The sequence below is a fragment of the Mastigoproctus giganteus genome, chromosome 9, assembly GCF_048544385.1.
Source record: "Mastigoproctus giganteus isolate SK-2022 chromosome 9, ASM4854438v1, whole genome shotgun sequence".
In the NCBI taxonomy this organism is placed as follows: domain Eukaryota; kingdom Metazoa; phylum Arthropoda; class Arachnida; order Uropygi; family Thelyphonidae; genus Mastigoproctus; species Mastigoproctus giganteus.
The window spans coordinates 161,516,068-161,543,856 of NC_143583.1; the positions used below are offsets into that span (position 1 = coordinate 161,516,068).

Sequence of the window (27,789 nt, forward strand, 5' to 3'; positions counted from 1 at the left end):
CTGAATTTTAGCTCCATAATTTAGAAGCAACATTTTCCTTCGAAGGTGAAGTGGAGGTTCGTGTGCCTCTACATACAGACTCTGAACAGGGGATGTTCTAAATGCGCCCAGAGCAGTTCGAAGGGCACTGTGTTGGATGGTATTAAGACTGATTAATGCGCTTTTCCTAGCTGAATCATATACAATAGCACCGTAGTCTAAACGAGATCTGATAATAGCACGATACAAATGTAATAGAGTGTACCTATCAGCTCCCCATGTCATAGCAGAAATGGACCTAAGTATATTAAGTTTCTTTAGACAGACAGTTCGGAGGTGTGTGATATGTGAAGTAAAGTTCAGTTTGGTGTCCAATATTAGGCCTAAAAAACGGAAATTACTGGTGAGAGGGATCAAATGGTTTTTTAATCTGAGTTCTGGTTCTGGGTGTAGCTTACGTTTTTTGCAAAAGTGAACTGCAATTGTTTTTTGGTCTGATAAACGATATCCATTCTGCATTGCCCATGCCTCCAACTTATTTATAGAGAGTTGCAGCTGTCTTTCAATGGTATGTATATTTTTGGAACGGCAAGATATAGTTAGATCATCAGCATACATATATAGTTCTACAGTATTTGGGATGTTGTGTGTTATGGTGTTCAGTCTAAGTGAAAAAAGGGTAGAGCTCAGTACTGATCCTTGCGGGATACCTTCTTCTTGAGTGTAGGACCGAGAAAGTACAGATTGATAGCGGACCTGAAAGGTTCTGTGTTGAAGAAAATTTTTAACGAATTCTGGTAAGTGCCCTCGCAATCCTATGGAATGAAGCTCTCTCAATATGCCGTATCTCCAGGTAGTGTCGAAAGCCTTTTCTATATCGAGACTTACCATTACAAGATGTTCATTTTTGACGTAAGCATTGCGGATGTTAGTCTCGGCTTTCACCATTAGATCTAAAGTGGATCTGTTTTGTCGGAAACCAAACTGATTGTTGTTCATCAGTTGTTTAGTTTCAAGAGCCCAGGTAAGCCGTCTGTGTATCATTCTTTCTAGGATTTTACTTAGACAGCTAGTTAGAGAAATAGGTCGGTAATTTTCTGGAAATGTGTGATCTTTTCCTGGTTTAGGAAAGGCCAAAATGATGGAATGATGCCAGGAAGATGGATACGTACCCTCTAGAAAAATCCGATTATAGAACATTAATAGTAAATTCAAGGCTGTACTGTTTATATGTTCCAGCATTACATAATATATACCATCAGGTCCAGCTGCACTGTTAGGTGATCTCTTTAATGCTGTTTGCAGTTCAAATAGGTTAAACGGTTGATTATAGCCAATATATTGGGAAGTATGGAAATTTATTTTGTACCTTTCTGCTGAAGCTTTGATTTTAAGAAAGGAGTTGCTATATGCTGACGTGGCAGATGTTTGGTAAAAATTCTCTGCAAGGACGTTAGCTATTTCTTGACAGGAAGAAATTTCCTGTCCATTTTTGATTAAAATGGGAGAAGGAAGAGGTGGATATTTCCCATTTAATTGCCGAATTTTTTTCCAGATGAGACGACTGCTAGTATCTTTTGTAATAGTGGAGGCAAACTGTATCCACGATTCCTTTTTGGCTTTTCTTCTAACTTGCCTAGCTTTTGACTTTAGTCTTTTATACTGAATTAGGTTGTTGGTAGTTGGGAACTTTCGGAACAGGTTCCAAGCTTTATTTTTTTCCCTTTTGGCATTGGTACAAGTTTCATTCCACCAGTGTTTAAGGTTTTTGTGTTTAAATGTGGAGGCTTGAGGTATTGCTTCGGAGGCAGTGGTCAGTATTTGTTTGGTAATATGCTCTGTGGCATCATCAATGGATTGTAGTTTGATCAATTGGCTATCAAAAGAAAGACGGGTTGAAAACTTTTTCCAATCTGCTCTGGAGAATTTCCATTTTGAGCGATTATCAGGATGTGATGTTTGAAGCGTTTGGATTCTGCATATGATTGGAAAGTGATCACTGTTGTGTGGGTCGTTTAATACTGTCCATTCTATACTGGGGTATAATATGGGGGAACAGAGAGTTAAATCAATTGCTGACATAGATCCAGAGGGAAGGTGAGTATAAGTATTTTCACCAGTGTTTAGTAATGTTATATTCAGTTGGTCTAGTATAGTCTCGATCAAGTGTCCTCTACTGTCCATGTGGTCTGATCCCCACAATGGATGATGCGCGTTGAAATCACCAAAGATACAAAAAGGTGGTGGTATCTGTCTTATAAGGTCTTCTAGTTCTTTAAACGTGCACATCTTGTTAGGTGGAAGGTACAGAGATACTAGAGTTAGAATTTGCCCAACTGATACACGTACGGCAATGGCTTCTAAGTGGGTTTGAAGCGGAATTTTTCTAGATGGTATTTTACAGTCAACTAGAATCGCGACGCCTCCGCGTGCGGATAATGAGGAGTTTCTATCTTTTCTGTAAAATGTAAAATTTCTGATTGATGGAATGACTTGTGGAGTTAGATTAGTCTCTTGTATGCAAACGGCTATAGGACCATATCGGGATATTAAATCATAGATGTCATCGGTATTGCTGCGTAAACCTCTACAATTCCATTGAACAATGTTCTGCATTATCGGGGTTTGAGGAGGGAAGGCGAGTCTGTCTGTTTCTTGTGAGTGGGTTGCTTTTGACGGTCGTATTTCATTTTATCTTTTCTAGGAAAATTGGGACGTCCGGAATCTGTACCCTCTTCTACGTCATCAGTTTGACCTGATGTAAATCCAGTCTCCATATCATCTTCTGCATGAAGATCAAGTACTGTTTCATCGTGTGTAGTTATATTTTCAGAGTCCATTCTATTTGAGTTTGCCTTTTGTGATTCACTGGCTTGTTGCCTTCGTGATTTATTTGACATTTTATCACACGATTTTATTTTAGGCGGAACTGTGATAGGGGTATTGCTTATTTCATCAACTACAACGGGTTTGCTGGTAGGTTGAGGTGTTGATAGCACAGATGCAGTAATGCACATACAAAAAAAATTGTTTGTATGTTACCTTTAATATTAAGATTGTACTTTGTGTTAATAATTACATATGTATTATATATTTATTTCAAATATGTTGTTTCTTTTCTCTTTGATAGTTTTATAAAGGAAAACCAAAAAAAAAATATGTATTATTCTCATTATTTTTAGACAAGGCTTTTGTTATTTATTTATTATTTTTTTATTTTTTTTATTTTTACAATTTTATTTGGCTGACCTCATTACTATAAGCCTCATTACTACAAAACATGAAAATTTAGGTCCCTTGAACTTTAGAGATTCAACTGTATATCATACATGAGACTTAAGTATATCTGTTTGGAAAGTTGAGATGTTCACTGAGCAAGATGCTGATTTACAGTAAGTGAAGAAATGAAGAAAAGTAGCAAAATGAGAGAAAAGGTTTAAAAGCAGGAAGAAGGTTAAAAAATACAATTAGGTATAAATTTAATATAAACGACATATCTAGAAAATAGCAATAACATCAGTATTGACATAAAGCAGGCACTAAAGAAGTGGATGGAAAAAATATAACATTACATCATATATTTAAGTTTCAGTAAGGGTTTTGATACTATTTCATATGATTGATTGTGGTACAAATTGGAGCAGTGTGGCAATGGGAGCTTTCAATTAAGGAATGGCTAAGCAGCAGACAATGTGGTTATTATTGGCAATTGCTCTTCATGGACTAGTGTTACTAGTATATAGGCCCCTTACTGTTTTCAGTATTTATTATCAATATTAAATATTCAAATTAAATTTGATGAGACAATAGTGGGCAGTGTGCTTAATGTCAGTTAGACTAATCAATTCCAACGACATCTAGATAAATTAGGCAGATGGGCTGAAAAGCAACAACTGAGGTTTAATAATTTGGTACCATGCATTTACCTACTTGGTAAATACATGGCACTGCATTTGGGTAGAATAATCCCAGAATAACATGCCAGTTCAGTTGTATTGCACTTGGGATGGTGGAGAATGAAACGTCAGATAGTTGAGCAGCCCAACATGAAGGCCACTGAGCAGTGCAAGCATACTGCTAGGAGAGCTCAATCTGTCAATCACATATTTGAATTTTGGAATAGGGACAATGAAGTGATTACATCATTGTAAAGGGGTTAGCCCACATCTTAAGTATTACATGCAGGTTTGGAAGCCCTCATTCTAGGAAGGATGTAGATCACATGAATGACTGCAGAGCAGAATAAGTCAGAACCACAAAAAGGTACACTTACCAAGAAATATCTGTGATCTGTAAATTATAGCATCTTCAAACTAGGCATCTGAGGAGACCTAACTGAAGTGTTGGCCTTTATGTTAGTTGAGTAAATGAAATGTTAATAGCACCATTACTCTTATTACACACAAGAAGAAATTGCAGGATTATTATGTGCAAAAATAACTTTGGGCTAAATTACTAAATTTTGGCTAAAGAATGGCTATATTTTGTAATTTAAAGACTATACTGTACTCGGTATGCTGCATGCCCCCAATAACTTTTTCACAATTTTTTTAAAAATCAAATATTTCAATTCTAACATTAATATCCAAACATAACTTTAGATTTAAAATGGATGTTAAGACAGCTTTAAAAATTTAATGTGAAGTATATAACTTATTTGACTACTGGTGAAATCAGTTATGCAATGAAAATTTCTCAATAAATTTATAAAGTTTTTGAGGAATAGAAAATGGTGATAATGGAAAGTTAAAAGAATCTGACAAAACATGCACCACACAAATCAATCCACTTAGATTTTTAACCTGCACCACTCAATTTAGTCTACATATAACATTCAATTTACACCATTGCATGAACATTTCATGTTCAGTGGTAAATATCAGGTTGCTATATGATATTTACCACTAATATCTTCATGTGATACAAGTTATTCCCACAAGAATGGGTATCTCTTGGTTTTGAAAGGAGATGCCAAGATTATTCTTGCTCTTGTTGAAATTTATTTCAAATAAGGGGCAGATATACATCTGCAAAACAATTTCCCTTTTATATCTTTCTTCCTTATTGATAACCTCTATCATAATTCTTTGTTTCCACGTTGTTCTTTGATGTTATGTAATGCTCATCATTCTGTCAACTCTTTGTCTGTGTTCCATTACAAGGTAACTGTAGTGTGTGTGTGTGTGTGTGTGTGTGTGTGTGTGCACGCGCGCGTGCACATGCACTACTGAAGTTAACAAGCAATTCCTGGTATAAATAATCAGTTTTCTGAAAAACAGTAATAACTGTAAAGCAAAAATGCACTTAAAAAAAGATTATCAAGAAAAACATAGACAAGTTGTGTCAAAAAGTTGTAACAAAATAAAAAACAAGTGATAAAAGACAGCTAAAGTACATTTTGTGTTGTGTTGTAGATGTGATAGTGACTGATTTTTATATACAGGAAGTTCCTGACTTTACGAGTTAATTTGTTCGTATTGGGTGCTCATAAAGGGAAAACTCATTAAGCAGGAATTTACTTCCCATAGATGTAATGTTAAAAATGGGGGTTACATTTTGAACAATAATATCTGACCATAGTAATGTTAAATAAAGGTCAACAAAACAATAGTTTATGCTTAAACAATGATTTATTTATCCAAAGAAATGAAAACAGCCTTTAAAATCAAGCAAATTATAATAATAAACAAATGATTTCAGCCATACAATGTTAAAGAATGTTTATTCTTCATCATCATCAATGATGAAAAATAAACGATGAAGAATCTTCATCGTTGATGGTTCATTACTCATTGTTGGTTGCTAGAAGAACAAGGAGATGTCTTCAAAAATGCTCCAAGAGTTGTTTGTTTCCAAGGCAGTCTTTTCTTTTTCTTTATAAACTTCACGATAGCATGTATGAGCATTTTTTAAATCTGTAGCTACTTTTCTAGTGTGCTTAAACTTTGAATCTTGTGATTCAAAATCTCAATTGCTCTTTCTGTGTGTTAAAAAGCTTCATCAAGATCCTTGAGAGTAAAAGAAAAAACAAGAGTTTCAGCTGTTAAACCTTCTTCTTCTTCCTCAGCTTCAAATTTTGCCATTTCAATGAGGTCTTCATTTGTGAACCCTCCGTTGTGTACTTGAAGATCAGTGATGTCAGTTGTAGAAACCTCAAGCTGCAATTGGTTAGCAACATTTATGACCACATTTGTTTCATTTTTACGATCTCTGCTGGTTCTTGAAATAATTCAAAGTTATTAATAAAATGATGACAGAGTTTATTCGAAACAACACTTCATGTTCTTCTCTGTAATTTTGTCCCACGCCCGTTTTGTTTGCATCTAAAATATGAAATTCTTTTCAAAATTCTTTAAGAGTTGTACCCGCTCTTATCTCTTCCTGAACTAACAAATGCACATGCAGTAGTACTGAATTATAGAGCTATGCATGTGGTTTGAAATGCCATATATATGAATGTATAGCATTTATTTATTGCAATTAATGTTCACATTTTTGATTTTTTTAATATTTGAAAAAAAGAACCTGTTAACCCGGGAACTCGTAAACTGGGAACTGCCTGTACTCATATAACGAAAATTTTCTAAAATATTTAAGACATACTAAAGAAGAGTTAGTTGAAAGTTTACATAAAAATATAAATACCTTGAAATGTGCAAGGTTTCCCAATGATGCCTGGACTAAGCTTAGAAACTCTGACTTTAGAAACATCATAAACATTACAAGTAAAAGGACTTCCAACAACAGGTGTGTCATCCAGAGTAACTACTATTTGATGAGGACCTATAAAATGTGATCATCATTATAATGTTTGTTTATGAAATAAAATGTGATAACAATGAAAAACACAACATGAAATATAAGCTGGTTCATGAGAAATAATGTCAAGATTACACAGTACTGTTCGATATTATGTTGCTCTTTTTTTTTTTTTCTTTCTTTCTTTCTTTTTTTTTTTAAATACCAAAAAGTAAAATTCCTAGAAAATCATACTTCCACCTTGATGAAAGTATGATTTTCTAGAAATTTAAGTTTTATTAACATGACTTGTCATGTTAATAAAACTTAAATTCAGTATGACAGAGCAAATAAACTTCAGACTACAGGAGTTATTATGTAAAGTAGGGATTTTTTCATGAACCTTAAAAAAGAAAGAAAATACCTTTTTTCTAAGTTAAGTACAAAGATGACTCTTTAGCACAACTTATAATATAAAAACACTTATTATTAAATGAATTTTCTCACAGCAGACTTACACTTAACCTTATATTTGCCTGCTAAGAATCTCTGATCTTACTTATAATTAATGTACCAAAAGTTGCTGGAGTCATTTAATAACAAAGGGCAAGCTTACCTTAGTCATATATCAGTGTTTTACAATCATAGTCCTTCTGACACTAATACCAGAATTTCTGCTACTGCTAATAGCATAAGTGGAATTCCTGTTTTCATATTATGCTGAAAGCACCTGTGATTCTGTTATGAATCTCATAAACATCATATCTCCTTGATCCTTCGAGCTGCAATTTTATCACTGAATAATAACAAAAAGTTTGAAGGGGATCAGAGGAGTACAGTGGGTGGGAAATCAATGAAAGTTATTTTTGGTCAAAAACTGCTACACAGACAAAGCCATACAGACAGGTGCATTATCATAGTGAAGCAACCAATCTTGATTAGATCACTTTTCTGAATATTTTCTCTTAACATCTTCCTTAACATAATCTCTTGTTCAGAAAACATAACCAACATACTCTTCATGCTGGAACTGATCTTACATGCATTCAATTGATGAAAAGTGGTTTTTCATAACGAAAAACCACCTTTCATCAATTGTTATGATCTTGGAAGGGAAACTTTTCTCCTTTCTAAACCAGGTAGTGACAAACAGAGAACTGGTTTCTTTCTCCTCATAGCTAAGATTTCAAGGAAAAAATATCATAGAAATCCACCACATGATGAATCTTCCATTAAAACAGTGGTTCTCAGACAGATCTATCAGACACACCCTCTGGGCAAACATTTGGTTGCCATGACACCCCCCTCTCTCAATGACTGTGTAATGTAAAAAAAAAAAAGAATCTCTGTGAAAATGGGAATTTATGATATGCTAAACTTTTACCGCTGAAATTACTTTAATAATATTTTTAATGCAAATACACATATTTTGAGATGTTTATCATTGCTGAGATATATCTACTTGCTATTTATTATATTGGTATAAAATATATATTTTTCAAATTACAATTATAGAGGTTAAAGAATTTTATTTTCATTTAAACACAACTTGTAATTGTGGAACACAACTTACTTAAAACAATATAATTTCCTATCAACATCTATCAATTTATTTTTTTCTTTACATTTAAATGACATTAAACCAGAAAACCCAATTTCACAAAGATAAATAATGGGAAACACCACTAAGGCATTCTACTAAACTGAAAATATTTTTATATTTTCCCTTCATTTTTAACTGAAACTCTAATTAAGGTCAAACCAGAATCCAGCAATATTTTGGCTTTTCCACCACGGCATAAATTCAATAGTCCTTCTTGAGTATTGTCCTCTTATACAACATCTACTTGGCATAAAAAAAAGGATTTTGAATGAGGGGAAAGAGTTATTGAAAAGTTGGAATAACTAGAAAATATCAATCTAGTTCCATTTTTAGTGTTCACAAATGTTTACAAATAAAAATTTTAACTATACACTAAAATTTTAATAATAGGAAAGAAGACACTGAGATAGATCTAAAGATCTATCTCGGTGTCTTCTATAAATTGTGCCAGTGTGAGGAAAACAACAAAATGTGACTTCTCAGCTATTAAGATCCAAAGGCATTCACAAATGTTTACAAATAAAAATTTTAACCATACACTAAAATTTTAATAATAGGAAAGAAGACACTGAGATAGATCTAAAGATCTATCTCAGTGTCTTCTGTAAATTGTGCCAGTGTGAGGAAAACAACAAAATGTGACTTCTCAGCTATTAAGATCCAAAGGCAAAGCTTGTCTTGGAATGCTTGAATTTTCTTTGTTGCTTCGATGATTCTTTTCTCTTATCCCTGTAATGTTTTACTCAGCATATTTAAGTCTGCCAAAAAACATCAGCATTAGTAGAGGCATATGAGCAAGAAAGCAAGCTTATAAAAAAAAAAAAAAAAAAAAAAAAAAAGCTCCCTCCATTCGTTCCAAATCCTCTCCAACACAGCCTTAAATTTATTTACACTATTTGCTTCCACAACAAAATATGGAAGCCTGTTCCACCAATCAACTAACCGTTGGCTAAAGGCAAATTTCCGCACATCTATTCTACAACTATCTTTCCTCAATTTGAAACTGTGCCCCCCCCCCAGGTTCTTGGTCTGAGAAGAGGAACAATCCGATCAGCATTCAGCTTGATCAATGCATTCAAGGCCTTATACACCTCAATCGGATCACCTTGTAGGTGCCTACTCTCCAGGCACTGCAATTTGCAGAACTTAAGCCTTTCTTGGTAAGAGCAAGCACCACTTTGTTCTCTTCAAATTTTGTTGCCCTTCTTTGTACTCGTTCTAGCAACTCTACATCCTTCCTAAAATGAGGCATCCAGACCTGTACACAGCACTCTAGGTGTGGTCTGACCATTGCCTTGTATAAACGGATAATCACCTCCCTGTCCCAGCTAGCAAAATTCTTAAATATCACTGACAAGGCTCCATAACCTGCCCCGGCAGCTTGTCTGCACAGCTCAGCGAACTTCATATGACTGAACAATTATCCCCAGGTCTTTTTCACTTTCCACTTCCCTGAGTGTAGTACCACAGAGTTTGTACTTTTCTCTTCGGTTATCACTACCCACATGCAGTACTTTGCATTTGTCAAGGTTGAATATTAGTTGCCACTTCTCAGCCCATTTTCCCAACTTATCTAGATCCAGTTGGAGTAGCATACTGTCTTTACTGTTGTTAACTACCCTGCTAACATTTGTATCATCTGCAAACTTGGACATTAAGCCTGATATACATTCATCAATATCATTGATAAATATACAAAACAACAATGGGCCCAATGCCAAACCCTTGGGAACTCCACTAACAACATTTGATCATGAAGAGCAGTGTCCACTGATTCCCACTCTCTGTCATTTCCCACTCAACCATCCCTTTATCCATTGTAGTAACTTACCCTTAATGCCATACCTCTCCAATTTGTACAGCAGTCTTCCATGTGCAACAGTATCAAAAACTTTCCTGAAATCCAAGTATATGATATCAAAATTATTTTTGGCATTCAGTTCCTTTGTGACCACATCATAGTATTCAATCAGACAAGACCTCCCTTTAACAAACCCATGCGGTGTGTGTCTTAACTATTACTGCAGTCTTGTCTAGATGATCCTGCAATGCTTCTTTAACTAGCAATTCCATTATTTTCCCTGGAACACATTAAACTAACAGGTCTGTAGTTACTTGTGTCACCTTTTGAACTCCCTTTTTGAATAGGTGATACGTTTACACACCTCCAGTCCATGCAGCAGCCACCCCCCCCCCCCCCCCCAGTCCAAGAAAGCTCTCATAATTATGGCTGAGTGTTTGCTTATTTCCTTTGCTGCCTCCTTTAATATAACTGGATAGATCCCATCCACCCCAGGTGCCTTCCTTATGTTTAACTTCAACAATTTCCCCTTCACTTTTCTCTCAGTTATTACAAAATCACTTAGTCCCCTGTTAGTGTTTGATAAACTTCTGGCACTCCCCTCATTGAATGATTCCTCATGTATGAATGTAGACGCAAAATACTCATTCAGTTTGTCAGCTACCTGACCATGATCATCAATAGTCAACCCATCCATGTTAAGTGGTCCAATCTGATTCATCCCTTTCCTTCTAGAGTTTACATAAGTAAAGAACTCTTTGCTGTTTTTCTTTGCATCCTTTGCGAAGGATTTCTCGTAATCTGCCTTCGCCTGCCTAACCTTCTTTGTGACTTGATTACAGACTAGTTTATACCTACCATAGGCTTCTATATCACCTGATATTTTATATGCATCCTATACATTCTTCTTCTCTGCCACGAGCCTCATTAATTCATCTAACATCCATTTAGGCCTAAACCTTGAACAGTATTTCTTACTTGGAATGAAAAGCCTAGTAAAGCCTAATGTAATACCAAAATTAAGTCCCTGAAGGCTTCCCATTTAGAATTCAACATTGGTAACATCGTCAGTTGATCCCACTGTACAGAATTTAAAAACTGTCTGAGACCACTGTAGTCACCTTTATGAAAGCAACAGCCCTTCCCTTTAGCCTTGATGGTAGTTACATCTTTATATCAACTAAATATGCCAATTTACAGAGGCACGTTGAATTCCCAAAGTATACAGTAAGAACTCCTCCTGTTCTCTCAGAAATATGGCTACCTCAGATTGGAGTTTGAACATTTGTTAAAGAAACCTGTCTCTTGAAAACCAACATACTTCTGTTAGAAAAAAAAGAATTTCAAATTCAACAGCCGTATCCTGGAACAAAAGAAGAAACAGACTGACACAATTTTAAAGAATTTCCTTTGATATAATTAACACTTGTCACAACTATTTCTAAAACTGACTTAAAATCATCAGGTAATGTTTTCATTAGCTATAGCTTCTCGCTGTAAAATAATATCCCCATAATATCCTCTGGTTCATAGCATTGCTCCTCCACAAAAGGGTATTACAGATTGATGCCCCATGGACAATCTCACAAGAAGGTGATATCTGCTAGTGTTCCACGAGGAGTCCTTTCTGGCTTGTTATTTACAGCCATCATCATGTCTCTTGTCCATAACAATGAGAAATTCATCACATATGCAGATGGCATAAAACTTCTAAAGCCTATTGCTTCCAATAATCACTTGAGGCTACAGAATGTATTAAAAATAGTACCATCATCATCACCACCTCAAACAATATGGACTCTCAATCAATCCACAAAAAACAAGACTAATGGTGTTTTCCCTCAAACCAGCCCCTACAGTAATAGCCCCAAGACTTGATGGAATTGTAATATTTGTCACTCCTCCCAACTCAGATTTGAGAATAGTATTTGACACAAAACTTCAGCTTTATGCTCATTTAGACAAGCTCACATCCGGAGCAGCCTCTCTTTGATGGGCAGCTAAACAGCACTTAAACTATAACAAGGATCCTCAAATAATTAGGAAATTCATTATAACAATAATTTATACTACACTTCTCTATGCCACTGAAGTGTGGGCATCCGCAGCTACTACAATGAAGAAGTCAATTTTCGCTGCAGAATTCTGGCTCCTTAAATGGGCTAACTGGAAAGCTTGTCTCCCACCACAGGACACAATTACAACTTTAGTTACTTCACTGGAGATGGACTTGATATCATTAAAGTAAAGTAGACTGGTAGCCACAGTTAAGATGGTCACACACCAGATATCAACACCATCCATTTGGGATTCATGTTACTGGCGAAAACCCAAGCCAGTAACATGAATTCGGACAACCCTGATGCTCTGCTCGAAGCATCGCAACTTCACATTTCAGGTCGATTCCTACCAAATAAAATGTTAATGAAAGTACAGCACATCAATGCAAACTTGAATAAATTCTTCACTATTTAAACTTATAGAAAAGAGGTCTTATAAGCCCACTAGAATTACAGAAGCCAATAAGAACAAGCTCGTGCTCCTCTCCACACCATCTGCCAAGCTCTCCTGTGCAACGGCAAAATTATTTGCTACGTGTGGGGGCAAAATTTAGCATTAGAATTAGCAAGGGCACATGATGCAAGAAAGCAATTTATATAGCACAGAAAAAAAAAACAAAAAAACCCCCATTATTTCACCCATCCCCTCACTCCAAATGTTTGTCAAGTTCTGCCTCGAATCTATTTAAGCTATCAACTTCTACAACGACAGATGGAAGTTTATTCCAGCAATCAACCACCTGCTGGCTAAAGACAAACTTCTGCACATCTATCCTACAACCGTCTTTCCTCAATTGAAATTTATGCCCTCTCAGGCGATTATTCTGAGCAAGAGGGAGAATCCCATCAGCATTGAGCATGCTCAAACCATTCAGACTTTTATACACCTAAATCAGATCATCTTGCAGGTGCCTAGTCACCAGACACTGTAATTTGCAAAACTTAAGCCTTTATTTGTAAGAGCAGACCTTTGTTTCATTAACTAATCTTGTTGCCCTTCTCTGCACTTCCTCCAGCAGCTCTACATCCTTCCTAAAATGAGGCCTCCAGACCTGTATACAGTAATCAAGATGTGCCTGACCATTGCCTTATACAAGGGAATAATCACCTCCTTATCCCTGCTAGAAAAATACCTGTATATCATTGACAAAACACCAAGAGCTACTCTTGCAGACAGTCTGCCAGAAAACTTCATATCTGCTTGCACAATTACCCCCGGATCCTTTTCATTCTCTACCACTGTCAGTGTGGTACCACAGAGTTGATACGTTACTCTGGGGGTTTCCCATATGTAGTACTTTACATTTGTCAAGGTTAAACTTCATTTGCCACCTCTCAGCCCATCTGCTAAACTTTTCTAGATCCTGTTGCAGCAGTGTGTGCTCTCATTAGTGTCATTAAAAACCCTGCCAAGCTTTGTATCATCTGCAAGCAAACTTGGACATTAAGCCTTATCATCATTTACAGCATCAATATCATTTATAAATACAGAAAACAACAATGGACCCAACACTGAACCCTGAGAGACTGCACTAATAACATTAGTCTACGAAGAGCAGTGTCCATTGATTACCACTCTCTGTCTTCTCCCACTCAACCATCCCTTTATCCATAGCAGCAATTTGCCTCCAATGCCACACTGCTCCAATTTGTGCAGCAGTTTTCCATATGCAACAGTATCAAAGGCCTTTCTAAGATCCAAATATATGATATCAAAGTTATTCTTTGCATCCAGTTACTTTGTGACTACATCATAGTATCCAATCAAATTGGTCAGCCAAGACTTACCCTTAACAAACCCATGCTATAACTGAAGTCTTGTCTATATGATCATGCAATGCTTCTTTAACCAGTGCCTCCAATAATTTCCCTGGAACAGAAGTTAAACTAACAGGTCTGTAATTACCTGTGTCTCACATTGATCCTCCTTTGTGAATTGGGGTCACATTTGCACATCTCCAGTCCATGAGTCCAGGGTCTCCCCCGAGTCCAGGGTAGTTCTCATAATTATGGCTAAGGGTTTTCTTACTTCCTTTGCCGCCTCCATTAATATAACTGGAGAGATTCCATCCACCTAGGTTTCTTTCTTATGTTTATCTTCAACAATTTCGCCTCCACTTTACTCTCAGTTATTACAAGATTATCTAGCTTACTGCCAGAGTTGAATACACATCTGGCATTCCCTTCCTTGAGTTATTCAATGTGTGAATTTAGATGCAAAATATTCATTTTGTTTGTTAGCTACATGAGCAGGATCATCAACAGTTGAACCATCGATATCAAGTGGACCAATCTGATTCATCCCCTTCCTTCTAGAGTTTACATAAGTAAAGAATTCCTTGCTATTTTTGTTTGCATCCTTTGCCAAAGATTTCTCGTAATCTTCCTTCGCCGGCCTAACCTCCTTTGAAACTTGGTTACAGACCAGCTTATATCTATCATAGGCTTCTGTGGCACATGTTAATTTATATGTATGCCATGCATTTTTCTTCTCTGTCACATATCTAATTAGTTCATCTGACATATCTATTCACATCAAATTCATCAAATTTATTTACTATACTTCTAGCGTTGGTATACATGCAAGCATACATGCTCCTATTCCTAGTTACCCTAACACATACCATATACCCACCTATTTCAGGATGACTGCCATCCGTCCCTGAAACCCCCCAACACCCCACGCTCCAGGTCGCTACTTATTCTAATAGAAGTTGTGCAAGAATCACCTTCACCTCTGCCTATGGCTATGGCTACTGTTAAACTATTAGTCCTTGTATCTCCCCAAGCTATCAGTTTTCCGACCCAGCTAACACTGCCTCGATAGCATCAGCAAATATTCTTGCATCCTTTCTATTTAAGTGTATCCCATCCCTATAGAAGCAGTCTCTCCTGTTATCAGGTACAGTGCAGGCTGAAAAAAATTCTACCCCTTCAGCCTTGCACATTCTTTCCAGGGCCGAATTGATCGACAAGGCTCTCATCATATACTCCCTTCTATCGTGTCTGGGCAGAATAGCAGACACTTTCAAATTCAACCCTAATTCTCGGCTTTTGTTCAACAGTTACCTGTACTTGTTAAGTAATTCTGTCGGTCTCCTCTCCTAATATCATTAGTGCCAATGTGTACAATTATATCACCTTTGGTGCCCTTAAAAGGTGATATCCGCTCTTCAACGTCATCACCCTTTGCCCCTGGCAGACATACCATAGTGCTGTTCCACCTATCTTTTTTACAAAGCATGTTTCCCGTTTCCCTGACAATAGAGTCACCAACAACTACTAGTTCCTGTGGGACCAGCGCATTCTGCCTTGGGGGTTGCCGCTGTGTTGTGGGATGACCAAGTGCAAGCTCTGGCGTTGATGTGGGCAGCTGAGAGCCTGATGGGCCCCTCAATTTAGATCTTTCGAGGGCATCCACCCTGTCCTTCAAACTCTCATATAGGCCCAGAACAACACTGAGTTGTCGCCTGATTTCCTTACATCGCGCACACACAAAGACATCTCCCATGGCAATATCATGTTCCGTTCCAGAAAGTTCGGCAAACATTTCACAAGTCGCACATTTTTTTAGGCTCTGATGCGTTGGAGAATCACCCCCCTCAGTTCTCCCCTGAGTCACAGCACTCTTGCCACTTTGTGCCCGTTGCTTTGCTGCTCTAGTTTGAGGCATGTTAATTTAAATTAATAAAATCAATAAATTAAATTAATTAAATGTCAATACTACGCTATCTAATAGAAACAGTGAAGCGTATTACTCTATAAATTATATGTTAGAGCTACCTAACTACCTCAATTAAAAATTTGAATTACCGACTACTATATACAAAAACAATGGCTGCAAGATTCGAACGAAATAATGGTTTCACGTATATTAAGTATTATGTATATCTACAAAAACTGTTTATCTAAATTAAAATAAAAATAACCAGCAGCGTAACTATAACTAAAAGACTACGTATTAAGTACAATATAAAATAACAATTATGTAAATAAAAAGGCAAACACTTATTGTTTTTTTAGGAGCCTGCAACTGACAGCTGTAATTTTTAAATAGAGTTGGCTAGTAAATCAGAATGTCTTATAATGGGGGATTTTAACTTCCCAGATATTGACTGGAACTTGTGGGTTGGTCATTCACACACTAGTCAGACTTTTGTGGATTTATTGGATGATTGTTTTCTGCAGCAGCATGTTCGAGAGGCAACCAGAGAAAGTAATACTCTTGATCTGGTTATCAGCAGTGATCATTCGTGTTTTAAGAATTTGCAGTTAAGGAACCAGTAGGTGGCAGTGATCACTGTATTGATGTGGGATTTACTTAAAGATTTAATTACCATCAGGGGTAAAGGAAAGGGTTTTTGCTTCCATAAAGGTGAGTACAGTGGTCTCCGACAGTTTTTAAATTCTGTACAGTGGGATAAACTGACGATGTTACCAACAGTAAATTCAAAGTGGGAAGCATTCAAGGAATTAATCGTGGAAGCTATTAAGAAATATTGTTCAAGGTTTAGGCCTAAATGGTTATCTAATGAACTAATGAGACTCGTAATAGAGAAGAAAAATGCATGGGATGCATATAAATTATCAAGCGACTCAGAAGCCTATGGCAGATTTAAGCTATTCTGTAATCAGGTGACAAAGGAGGTTAGGCAGGCGAAGACAGATTATGAGAAATCCTTGGCAAAAGATGCTAAGGAAAACAGCAAGGGTTTCTTTACTTATATAAACTCTAAAAGGAAGGGGATGAATCTGATTGGTCCACTTGACATTGATGGTTGGACTGTTGATGATCAAACAAACTGAATTTGCATCTACATCTGAATTTTGCATCTACATTCACACATGAGGAATTATTAAGGTTTGAAAATGGCAGAAGGTTATCAAATTGTAGCAGAATACTTAATGATTTTGGAATAACTGAAAGCAAAGTGGAGGAGAAATTGTTGAAGTTAAACATAAGAAAAGCACCTGGGGTGGATGGGATCTATCCAGTTATATTAAAGGAGGCAGCAAAGCAACTAAGCAAACCCTTAGCCATAATTATGAGAGCGTCCTTGAACTCGGAGGAGGTTCCCATGGAACTGGAGATGTGCAAATGTATCCCCAATTCACAAAGGGGGATCGAAGGGTGACACGTGTAATTACAGACAAGTTGGTTTAACTTCTGTTCCGGGTAAAATAATGGAGTCACTGGTTAAAGATGCATTGCAGGATCATCTAGACAAGACTGGCAGTCTTGTCTGGCAAATTTGATTGGTTATTATGATGTGGTTACAAAGGAACTGGATGCAAAAAATAATTTTGATATCATATATTTGGATTTCAGGAAAGCTTTTGACACTGTTGCGCATGGAAGACTATTGTACAAATTGGAGCAGAATGGTATTAAGGATAAGTTGCTACAATGGATAAAAGGATGGTTAAGTGGGAGGAGACAGACGGTGGTAATCAATGGGTGCTGCTCTTCGTGGACTAATGTTTTTAGTGGAGTCCCACAGGGTTCGGTGTTAGGTCCACTGTTGTTTTGTATATTTATCAATGATATTGATGAAGGTATATCAGGCTTAATGTCGAAGTTTGCAGATGATACAAAGGTTGGCAGGGTTGTTAATGACAGTAATGGCAGTGTGCTACTGCAACAGGATCTAGTTAATTTTGGCATATGGGCTAAGAAGTGGCAACTGAAGTTTAGCCTTGACAAATGCAAAGTACTGCATATGGGTAGAAGTAACCCCAGAGAAACGTACCAACTGTTTGGTACTACACTTAAGGTGGTAGAAAATGAAAAAGACCTGGGAGTAATTGTGCAGTAGGATATGAAGTTTTCTGAGCAATGCAGACAGGCTGCCAGGGCAGGACATGTCAATGATATATAGGAATTTTGCTAGCAGGGAAAAGGAGGTGATTGTCCCTCTGTATAAGGCAATGGTCAGGCCACGCCTTGAGTACTGCGTACAGGTCTGGAGGCCTCATTTTAGGAAGGATGTAGATTTACTTGAGCGTGTACAGAGAAGGGTAACAAGATTGGTGAGGGGAATTAAGGGATCCTCTTACCAAGAGAGGTTTAAGTTCTGCAAATTTCAGTGGCTGGAGACTAGGCACCTGCACGGTGATCTGATTGAGGTGTATAAGGCCTTGAATAGGTTGAGCACGCTGAATTCTGATGGGATCCTTCCACTTGTTCAGATTACAAACCTAAGGGGGCATAAATTCAAATTAAGAAAAGACGGATGTAGAATAGATGTGCGGAAATTTGCCTTTAGCCAGCGGGTGGTTAATTGCTGGAACAAACTTCCATCTGTCGTTGTGGAAGTTGATAGGTTGAATAAATTTAAGGAGGAACTGGACAGGCATTTCGAGGGAATGGTGTGATTTTTTTTTTTTTTTTTGCTGATGCTGCATAAGCTCATGCACTTGCTTTCTTGCATCACATGCCACTACTACTACTACTACATCCATTTGGCCTAAATCTTGAACAATATTTCTTTGTTGGTTTGAAAAGCCTAGTAGTTTCCAAGATAAATTCTTTGAATGCTTCCCATTTTGAATTTGCTGTTGGTAACATCAACAATTGATTCCACTGTATTGAATTTTAATACTGTCTCGACCACCGTAGTCACTATTAAAAAAGCAAAAACCCTTCCATTTACCCTTAATGTTAGTTACCTCTTTGAGTAAATCCCACTTCAGCACACTGTGATCACTGCCACTTAGTGGTTCCTTTATCTGCATATTCCTGATGCATGAAGAATCACTACTGATAATCAGATCAAGAGTATTACTCCCTCTAGTTGCCTTCCGAACATGGTGTTATAGAAAACAATTATAAATCCACAAAAGCCTTGCTAGTGTGTGAGTGACCAACCCACATTCAGTCCAGACCAATCCAGTCAATCTTTGGGAAATTAAAATCCCCCATTATAAAACAATCTGGTTTACTGGCCCACACTATTTCTCTTCACATTTGCTCATTATACTCATCAGATTCATTTGACCTATAACACACACCTACTCTCATTTTTCCTTTCCCAGTGCTTATGTCACACCAAAGAGACTCAACATTACATTGTCCACCAACATCAACTGGATGCACTTCTTTAGGTTTCATGTGTTTTTTAACCCTCCTCTCTTTCTGTCCTGTCTATCCTTTCTGTACACATTGTACTCACCAAATTCCATTTTCGCACTGATTATGTCTGTGTGACACCAAGTCTCTGATATCCCAACAATATCTGCCTTTGATGTCTTGACTAGCACTTCAAGCTCATTGAATTTATTAACTATACTCCTAGCATTGGTGTACATGCAAGTATACATGCAGCTGTTTCTACTCTTAGTTACCCTAACACAGCCCATATATTTACTTGTTCCACTATGACTCCCAGCAGTCCTGGAAATCCCCATTGCCTTGCTGCTCAATTGAATTTCAATAGAAGCAGTGCAAGAATCACTTTTACCTCTGCCAGCGGGCTACTGTTAATCTATTAGTTCATGTATTCCCCCGCCCCAAACTTCAAACAAGAGTGCATCAACGAGTCTCCACAGAGAAGGTATGAGTGCCATTCATGAATATTATTGTAAATACAACATTCTGATGTGGCATGTAAATACAGTTAATACTGCATCATGTGAGTTCTCATGATAAGTCACATTTTTTTTTCTAATCTTTACATTTTATATTGTTGTGAATATAATTAATTATTAAATTCTAATATGAGCCCCTGGCCTTTGGCTGTGACATTGCAACATTAATTATTTATCTACGTTGTATTCATTTAGTTGGAATAAAGATGCTCTCTCTACTGTTGCAAGCAATACTGTGCATTAAAACTTGAAGACCTAATGAAACCCCTATCATAGTTGCTGCACCATCTGTCATTATTCCATAGAGTTTATCCCGGAGAAAATTATGTTGTTTACCAAAATCTCAGTTTACTAAAATATAGCCATACAAAATGAGGTCACACAACCATAGAAAATGAGGCCAATATATTTTCACACATTTTGCACAGCTGTATGGAGAGTCGTGGCAGAAATAGTTGCACACAGATAAATACTTAAGTTAGAAAACTGTTCCAGATATCTTTTCAAAAAGTTCATGAATAATTGTTGGATTGACTATCCACTACAATGTAGTCATGGATTGAAGAGATTGAGGAAAAAATTTAAGTAGCAAAGACAGCTCACGACCCCTACAAATGTCTTGCCCCCTCCCCCAGGGATCGCAATCCTAGGCTTGTAAACCACTGCATTAAAATATGCTGCAATGTCATAGCTAATACCACAGATAAATCAATAACAGGAGTATAAGGCCTGAATGGAACAATTTCTAAAGGTCTCTTCAATGGGGGGGGGGCTTAAAATGTCTTTACATATCATCAGAAATCTGCTTAAATATGACATTATACAGATCAAATATCCTTCCTGCTCAACCAATCTAACACCAACAGACTTCCTCTTTCCCAAGGTGAAAACTGCCTTAAAAAGAAAGAGATTTCAGGATGCTGAGGACATAAAGAAAAATATAATTGTTAAACTGAACATCATCTCTTTGGACACCTTTTCCAATTCTTTTCAGAAACTTTTAGAATGGTGTAATAAGTGCATTCAATGAGGTGGTAATTTCTTTGAATATAAATAAAGCTATTTTTGAGTCCGTTCACTTTGTGTTCTTTTCATTAGACCAAACTGGGAACTTTATTTCCACATGTCGTGTATGTGTATGTATAGAAAAATGTTTATTTTCAGTGTACTGGGTAGGGGTGTTGACCTGTTAATTGTAATTACCATGGAAAAAACTGAGGATGCCAGCAGCAAGGTAAAAGAGATAACCTGAAATTAAATTAGATTAACATAAAAATAATAATGATAACAATGATGGAACCTAAAGTAGTGGGTCCTAGAGCTTTAGCTACTTCTTCACAGGGTTGAAAGCCAAAACCGTAGGAGCCACAGCAATAAGCAGGATCTCTGTATCTGCTATGACGTATATGTGCGAAACATATACAGGCATACCTCGATTAACGAATAGGATGCGTTCCACGAAATTACTTCGTTAAGCGAAACTTCGTTTTCAGAGGTAAAAATACTATGGCCAGAATAGGGATACGTTCCTACTTAAAGAAAATGAAAAGCTTTTTTTCGAACAAAGAAAAGTTTTATTAAATAAAGTCAACTTACATACAAAGTGAAATCACATTTTAAAATATGAGGTTAAAGTTGATTGTTTATGCTTTTTTTCTCTTTCATTTAACAATTGCCTATACGGAGTTATTGCATTTAACACTGATCGCTTAACTATAACACTTCTTCCTAAATCAGGATCATTTTCACTAAAAAAATTTAAAACGTTTTCGATGTCATTTAAGCACCTTTTTAAATCTTTGGTTGTTAACACTTTTTCGGCAGGAACTTCTTTAACTTCGCCTTCATTATCTTTGTCTTCGTTGCTAACAAGGTTTTCTAAATCTTCCACTGAAAAACCATCATCTTCTGCATTCAATAAATTTCTAACATCCTCTTCATCGACATTTTCGAAACCTATTGATTGAGCCATCTGGATAACTTCATTTCTAATTTCTTGGATGTTATTTTCTTCTTCTAGTACAACTTCTGGCCATATTTTGCGCCAAACTCCATTTAAACATTTCTTAGTGACTTCTTTCCAAGAACTATCAATGTTTTCAATTGCGTTTTTAATGGTGTAGTTTTTCCAAAAAGTTTTAACTGTCATTTCCTCTTTATCCTCTAGTTCAGGTAAACTGCTTAAAATTCGACGCAGATAATAAGCTTTAAATGATGCTATTACTCCCTGATCCAATGGTTGAATCAGGAAAGTTGTGTTTGCTGGAAGAAACACAACTTTGACAGGAATGGATGTGTCCAACGTGTTAAGATCAGTAGGATGTCCCGGAGCATTGTCTAACAACAAAAGAGCTTTTTCTTCAAAGTTGTTTTTTTTTTGACAATACCGTTTTACTCCAGGACAAAAGTGGTTAACAAACCAATCAGTAAATAACTCCTTGGTAACCCACGCTTTTCTATTTGCTTTCCATATTACAGGTAAATTCATTTTTATGTTACCTTTTAACGCCCTCGGATTTTCTGAATGGTAAACTAATAACAATTTTAATTTATAATCGCCAGAGGCATTTGATCCAAAGAGTAACGTTAAATGGTCTTTGGCTGCTTTGAACCCAGCAGCTGATTTTTCTTCAATAGAAATGAAGCTTTTTGTTGGTAGCCGTTTCCAGAACAAACCGCTTTCGTCAACATTGAACACCAAATTTGGTGGAAAATTTTCACTTTCAATTATTTCCTTTAGTTTTTCTGGAAACTTATTTGCAGCTTCTCCTGTTAATTTTACACTATGAATCCTGGCCCGTTTTTTTAAATTTCTCGAACCAACCACGAGAAGCCCTAAAGGTTTCCGTAATTTCTTCAGTTTGTTTAGATTTCAGGTGATTAAACAAAAATAATGCTTTTTCTTGAATCACCATTTGACTTAAAGGCATATGACGTTGTGACATATCATCTATCCACAAACTTAACATTTTCTCCATTTTTTCTAAAATTGGATTCCTTAAGCGAGTTAGTTTTGCCGCTGTAACATCTGTACAATTCTGAGCAGACTGTTTTATTTTTTCTGATTGACTTAGTATGGTTGTTAAAGTTGATTGCGCTAATCCTAAAGAATGTGCCACATCGGATTTTCTTTCGCCGCTTTCAACACGTCGTACGATATTTAGTTTAGTTTCCAAAGAAATTGCTTTTCTTTTCTTTGATTCTGACATTTTAATTAACTAAAACAAAAATATTTCTATTAAAATTTACAAAATCTACGTTATGTAATGCTACAAAGAACCTACGTCGATTATTGCAATGCGCCACACTGAAACAACGTCAAATCATGTAAACAACAACTAAATTATGCGATTGATGCGCAAAACTGTTTTAACAGACACGCCTGCAGCTCGGGAATACGTAACGAGTCGCCGTCAGTCACCAATCGAATGATTGTCGGGCGTTGGTCTTAAATTGGAATATTTTTTTATGTTAAATGGGGCTTGAAATTGCCGACTTCGTTATATCGAGGCTTCGTTATCAGAGGTAACGTTAACCGAGGTATGCCTGTACATCATTGTCAACCCGACAGCGACCAAAAGGAAGGAATAAAATTCAAACATAAATAAAAATAAGTATATAAATATAAAACAGAGTTAAAAAGCTAAAATAATGCCAAATAAATCTTGTAAAAGGAAAAATGAATGAAAGTTTGAATTCAAAAACACAAAGTACAATATACAATTTAAACAAAGTAACTGTAGGTTATGGAATAAAGTCAGGTTAAAGCGAACTTACTGTGTGCTTGGACCAGAATCAGTGAAATTAGCTGCGTGTGGTGATTACAGAGACTAATCAATTTAATATAACATATTCTCATCATTTGGTCTAACGTGCATATGTATTTTGGCGAACGTAATTGTACAACACTCTATTTATCTATTAATGATAATGTGCTTATTTTTATAATTTTGTATGACTTTATCACGATAAAGTCGTACTATTCCCAACGCATTTTTTTTTTCAACACTAATTTTAAATTATCTCCATACACTTGTATTCTAAATATGACAATAGAGGTCACTATTTTCCCACTGTTTTGCATTTCTTTGCAGCTTACTATTATGTCCGCAACACTGCTATAAATTGCTTTATCATATAGATACATTGCTAATGTGATTGAAATTTGCATGCATTCATCTACTCTACTGAATATGTATGCTTCATCTTCCCGCCTTTTCCTTCTACTACATATATATATTTTCTCGCAGGCTTATTTCTGCTACGCATTTCTTGTTATACTCCAGGTATGATTCACTTTCTTATTATACTTTCGGTTTCATTTTAGATTTGTTTCTCGGCATGTTTCGACACACATTTTTAATTTCAATACAAGCATTGGTATTAGCTCCCTTTTATACTAATGCTTACGAATGCCACATCCTTAACTATAAGGTTGGGCTTCACAACCCCAGCAAGCTTAGTATTATTTAATAACTTTTTATTTTTCTGCTGTCTATTTCTACTGTATTTCCCGTTTGTAAAACTATCAGTGTATACGAAGGTGATACAAACATTCCTACTATCCTACTTCTATAGCTGTTTTTCTTCTGTATTTATTTAAAATATTCCATTTTCCCTTCCCCATCCTCAATTTAATACCCCATCCTATACCATGTGCTTATTCCAAATTTATTAATTGAATCATTGAAATCTTAAATATACATAATTAAATCCTACACTACATATTTATATTAACCATATTTATCTAACTTGATCCTTATTTTCTTATTAGGCAATTAGAAACTGCTAAATAAATTGCACTGCATTGGGACTACCTTGTCCATACTTGTCCACGTATTAGAATGTGCTGATTTCATTTTCGTTGCTTTTTGGCCTTTCACTTTTCTTCTACTACTATGGACAAGTATAGAAATGCAGGTCCTGATACATGGTCAGGTGTAGTCTCCCTGATGAAATACCTGATCATGTATCAACATTTATTTATTTCAGCTGACATCAGAGCAAGCAAATTTGCCTTACCTATATTCAACCATTTTCTAAATATGTTTCCCCCATATCTGATGACAGCTATAACACTATCATTTTAATATTCATTTTAATAACATTATCATTTTAATTGCATTTTATTTATATTTTATTAGTATTTTTATGTACCAATTTTACTTAACAGTTCTCACACTTTCTATTGGGTTGGTAATTCAGCCCATAATTTTCTTAATTCATCATGACCTTTAGGATATTAACATTCTTTCACCTTTCACAAAGCCATTATACTTCTTTTTCTACTTTCCTTGCCCTTCTAGTTAGTGGCACTTTATGAAACTTTCACATCCATTTATACATACTTTATTCAATATATTAATACAAACTAATACATACTCTTGCTTACTTTAATGCTGCTTCACACGGAAATTAACTGTATCAGAAACACATTTGGAAATATGAAATGCATTCTGAGTTAACATGGATCTGTGAGGACATGAGGATTCACTTTAGGTGGAGAATTTTTTAGAAGTGAACAATTATAAGGAACATTAAGGAATACGCAAACAATATAGTCTGCAACAGTCAAAGGAACAAAAAAACACTAAGAATGCATGTGAAAACTATCTGCCACAAAGTAGTTTTAAGTGATTATGTGAAATCAGATTTTCAGCCAAGCAGTTTCACATAAAACTGCTTTGTGGCATAGAAACTGAAACAGGTAACAGGAGAACATGAATTTATTATTATTATTATTTATTTATTTTATCTTTTGTGAGAATTCAGCATGTGAGATTTGCTTCTTCTCTTTTCAAGGTACATATTTCAAGTAAATTATAACTGTAGGTGTAAAATATCAGTTTCCATGTGAAGTTACTTTTTACCAGTGTTCAACAAGACATGGGCTGAAAACTCACAACTGAAATTTAACACTGGACAATGCAAGGCACTCAAATGTGCAGAGCAGTAATCCTAGAATAACATACCACTTGTTATTTGTTATTTTGTTGTTATTTTGGTTTTTTTGCGGAATATGCGGTGGTCATTCCCTGACCTTTCCGCATCCTCCGTATTTGGTGGTGATGGGCTCGAACCCCGGTCTAATCAAGAAGTGTGTGCTACGCACTGCTGCTCCTTCCCACCTGGCTATGGAGGCGCCAACATACCACTTGGGTGATACAAAAATTGAGGCAGTGTAAAATGAAAAAGACCTAGAGGCAATTATAAATTCTGACATGAAGTTCTCTGAGCAGTGCAGATAGGCTGCTAGGACATCTCAAAGGTTTCTGGCAATGATATACAGGAGTTTTGCCAGGCAGGACAGAGAGGGAGAGAAGAGAGTTAAACTACTGCATAAGGCAATAGTTAGACTGCATCTTCAGTATTGCACAAAAGTCTGGAAGACTCGTTTTAGGAAGGATATAAATCTACCTAAACTGTACAGAAAAAGAGCAACAAGATTTGTCAAAGGGCATTCTTAGCAACAAAGACTTAAATTTTTAAGCAGCTAGAAACTAGGCACGACCTACAACATGAACTGACTGAAATGTTTAAGGCTTTAAACGAATTTAGTAAACTAAATGTGCCATCTGTGAAAGAGTCAGATGACACATATAAGGGGACACAAATTTGAATTCAAAAAGGATGGTGACAGGACAGATGCATGAAAATTTGCTTCGAGCTAGAAGAGTAAGTGATTGTTGAAACAAACTTCCATCAGACGTCGGGGAATTTTGAATAAATTTTAAAGAAGGATTAGATAAATTAATGGGATGTTAAGATGAGGTGGGCAATAGTCTTTTTTTTAATTCATTTTACTTAATTTTGCCTGATGCTGCACAAGTTTGCTTTCTTGCACTGCAATTTGGACACAGCAGTGTTGAGTTATCCAGCTTTAATAAATACTGGTTTGCTGTTGGATTTCCCCTTCTAACACAGTAGCAATTCAGCAATAACACCTTTTGAGAGCTAAGTTCTCAAAAGACTGGCACAAAAGACTGAAGATATGATTTTAGGTAATTTTTATGATTGCTGGTAGTATGTTATTTCTACTGTGAGGTCTGCAGATCTTAGCCATTGGACCACCTTGTGAAGCCAAATACCTTTTATAGAAATTTCTCATTTCACAATTTCCACATGGTCTGATCATTTTTCAAGTGAAGTATCAGTAATCACTTCATTATTTATTAGAGAGATCATTTAGAATTTAGGATAGACTCCACAATTTTTTTCAAAAAAAGAGAAAAATTCATTGATGTTTGCATTGCCACCAATAATAGGTTTTAATGTCTTCAGTTCTCAAAGATTTGTTAGGGAAAGGAGGATGGATGTTCTGTCCTGGTGATAGTGATGGCAGTCAGTGAGGATGTGTTTGGCTGTTAAATGTGCAGAACAGTGTGTGGACATTGAGGAGGATCCTCTCTAGTAAGTAGATGAAGGTGAGTCAGGTATGTATGTCCTATCCGTGCTCGTGCAAGCACTACTTCTTCCCTTCGCAACTGTTTTGGTGCTAGAGTGCCAAAGCTGTGGATCTTGTTTCAACTGATAAAGTTTATTATTGGTTTGGATGTGCCATAACTCTTTCCACTGTGCAAGACAGGTTTGTTTGTATGATGTGATTATAATCAGAGATAGGAATAAGAAGATTATTCCTATCTCTGATTATAATAAGAATAAGAAGATTATCTCTGATTAGGTTTAACATAGGACGAACCTTGTAAGAAAAGTTTTGTATTGCTGTAATTGAGCTCAGAGAGTCAGTTGGTTGGTTTTTTTTAGGAGCATTAGCAACTAAGGCCATATTGCTCCGGGATATGCGGTGGTCATTCCTTGACCTCTCCGCATCCTCCGTATTTGGTGGTGACGGGCTCGAACCCCGGTCTAATCAAGAAGCATGTGCTGCGCACTGCTGCTCCTTCCCACCTGGCTACGGAGGCGCGCCTCTCAGAGAGTCAGTGTATACTATGTATTATAAAGATGGGTAGAGATTCACATTTTCAAAAGCTAATTTTATAGCATGGAGTTCTGCAGAGAAG

At 36.3% G+C, this 27,789-nt stretch overlaps 1 protein-coding gene across 2 annotated transcripts in view; it reads right to left on the minus strand.

The window, feature by feature from the left end:
- The window catches only part of jbug (filamin-type immunoglobulin domains fbug), a 1,114,928-nt gene that overhangs the window by 392,039 nt on the left and 695,100 nt on the right, over window positions 1–27,789 (minus strand). For both annotated transcript variants that reach the window (XM_090381438.1, XM_090381439.1), the window contains exon 33: window positions 6,625–6,762. In XM_090381438.1, coding sequence (XP_090237564.1) covers window positions 6,625–6,762 — 138 coding nt within the window. The remainder of the gene's footprint in view (window positions 1–6,624; window positions 6,763–27,789) is intronic.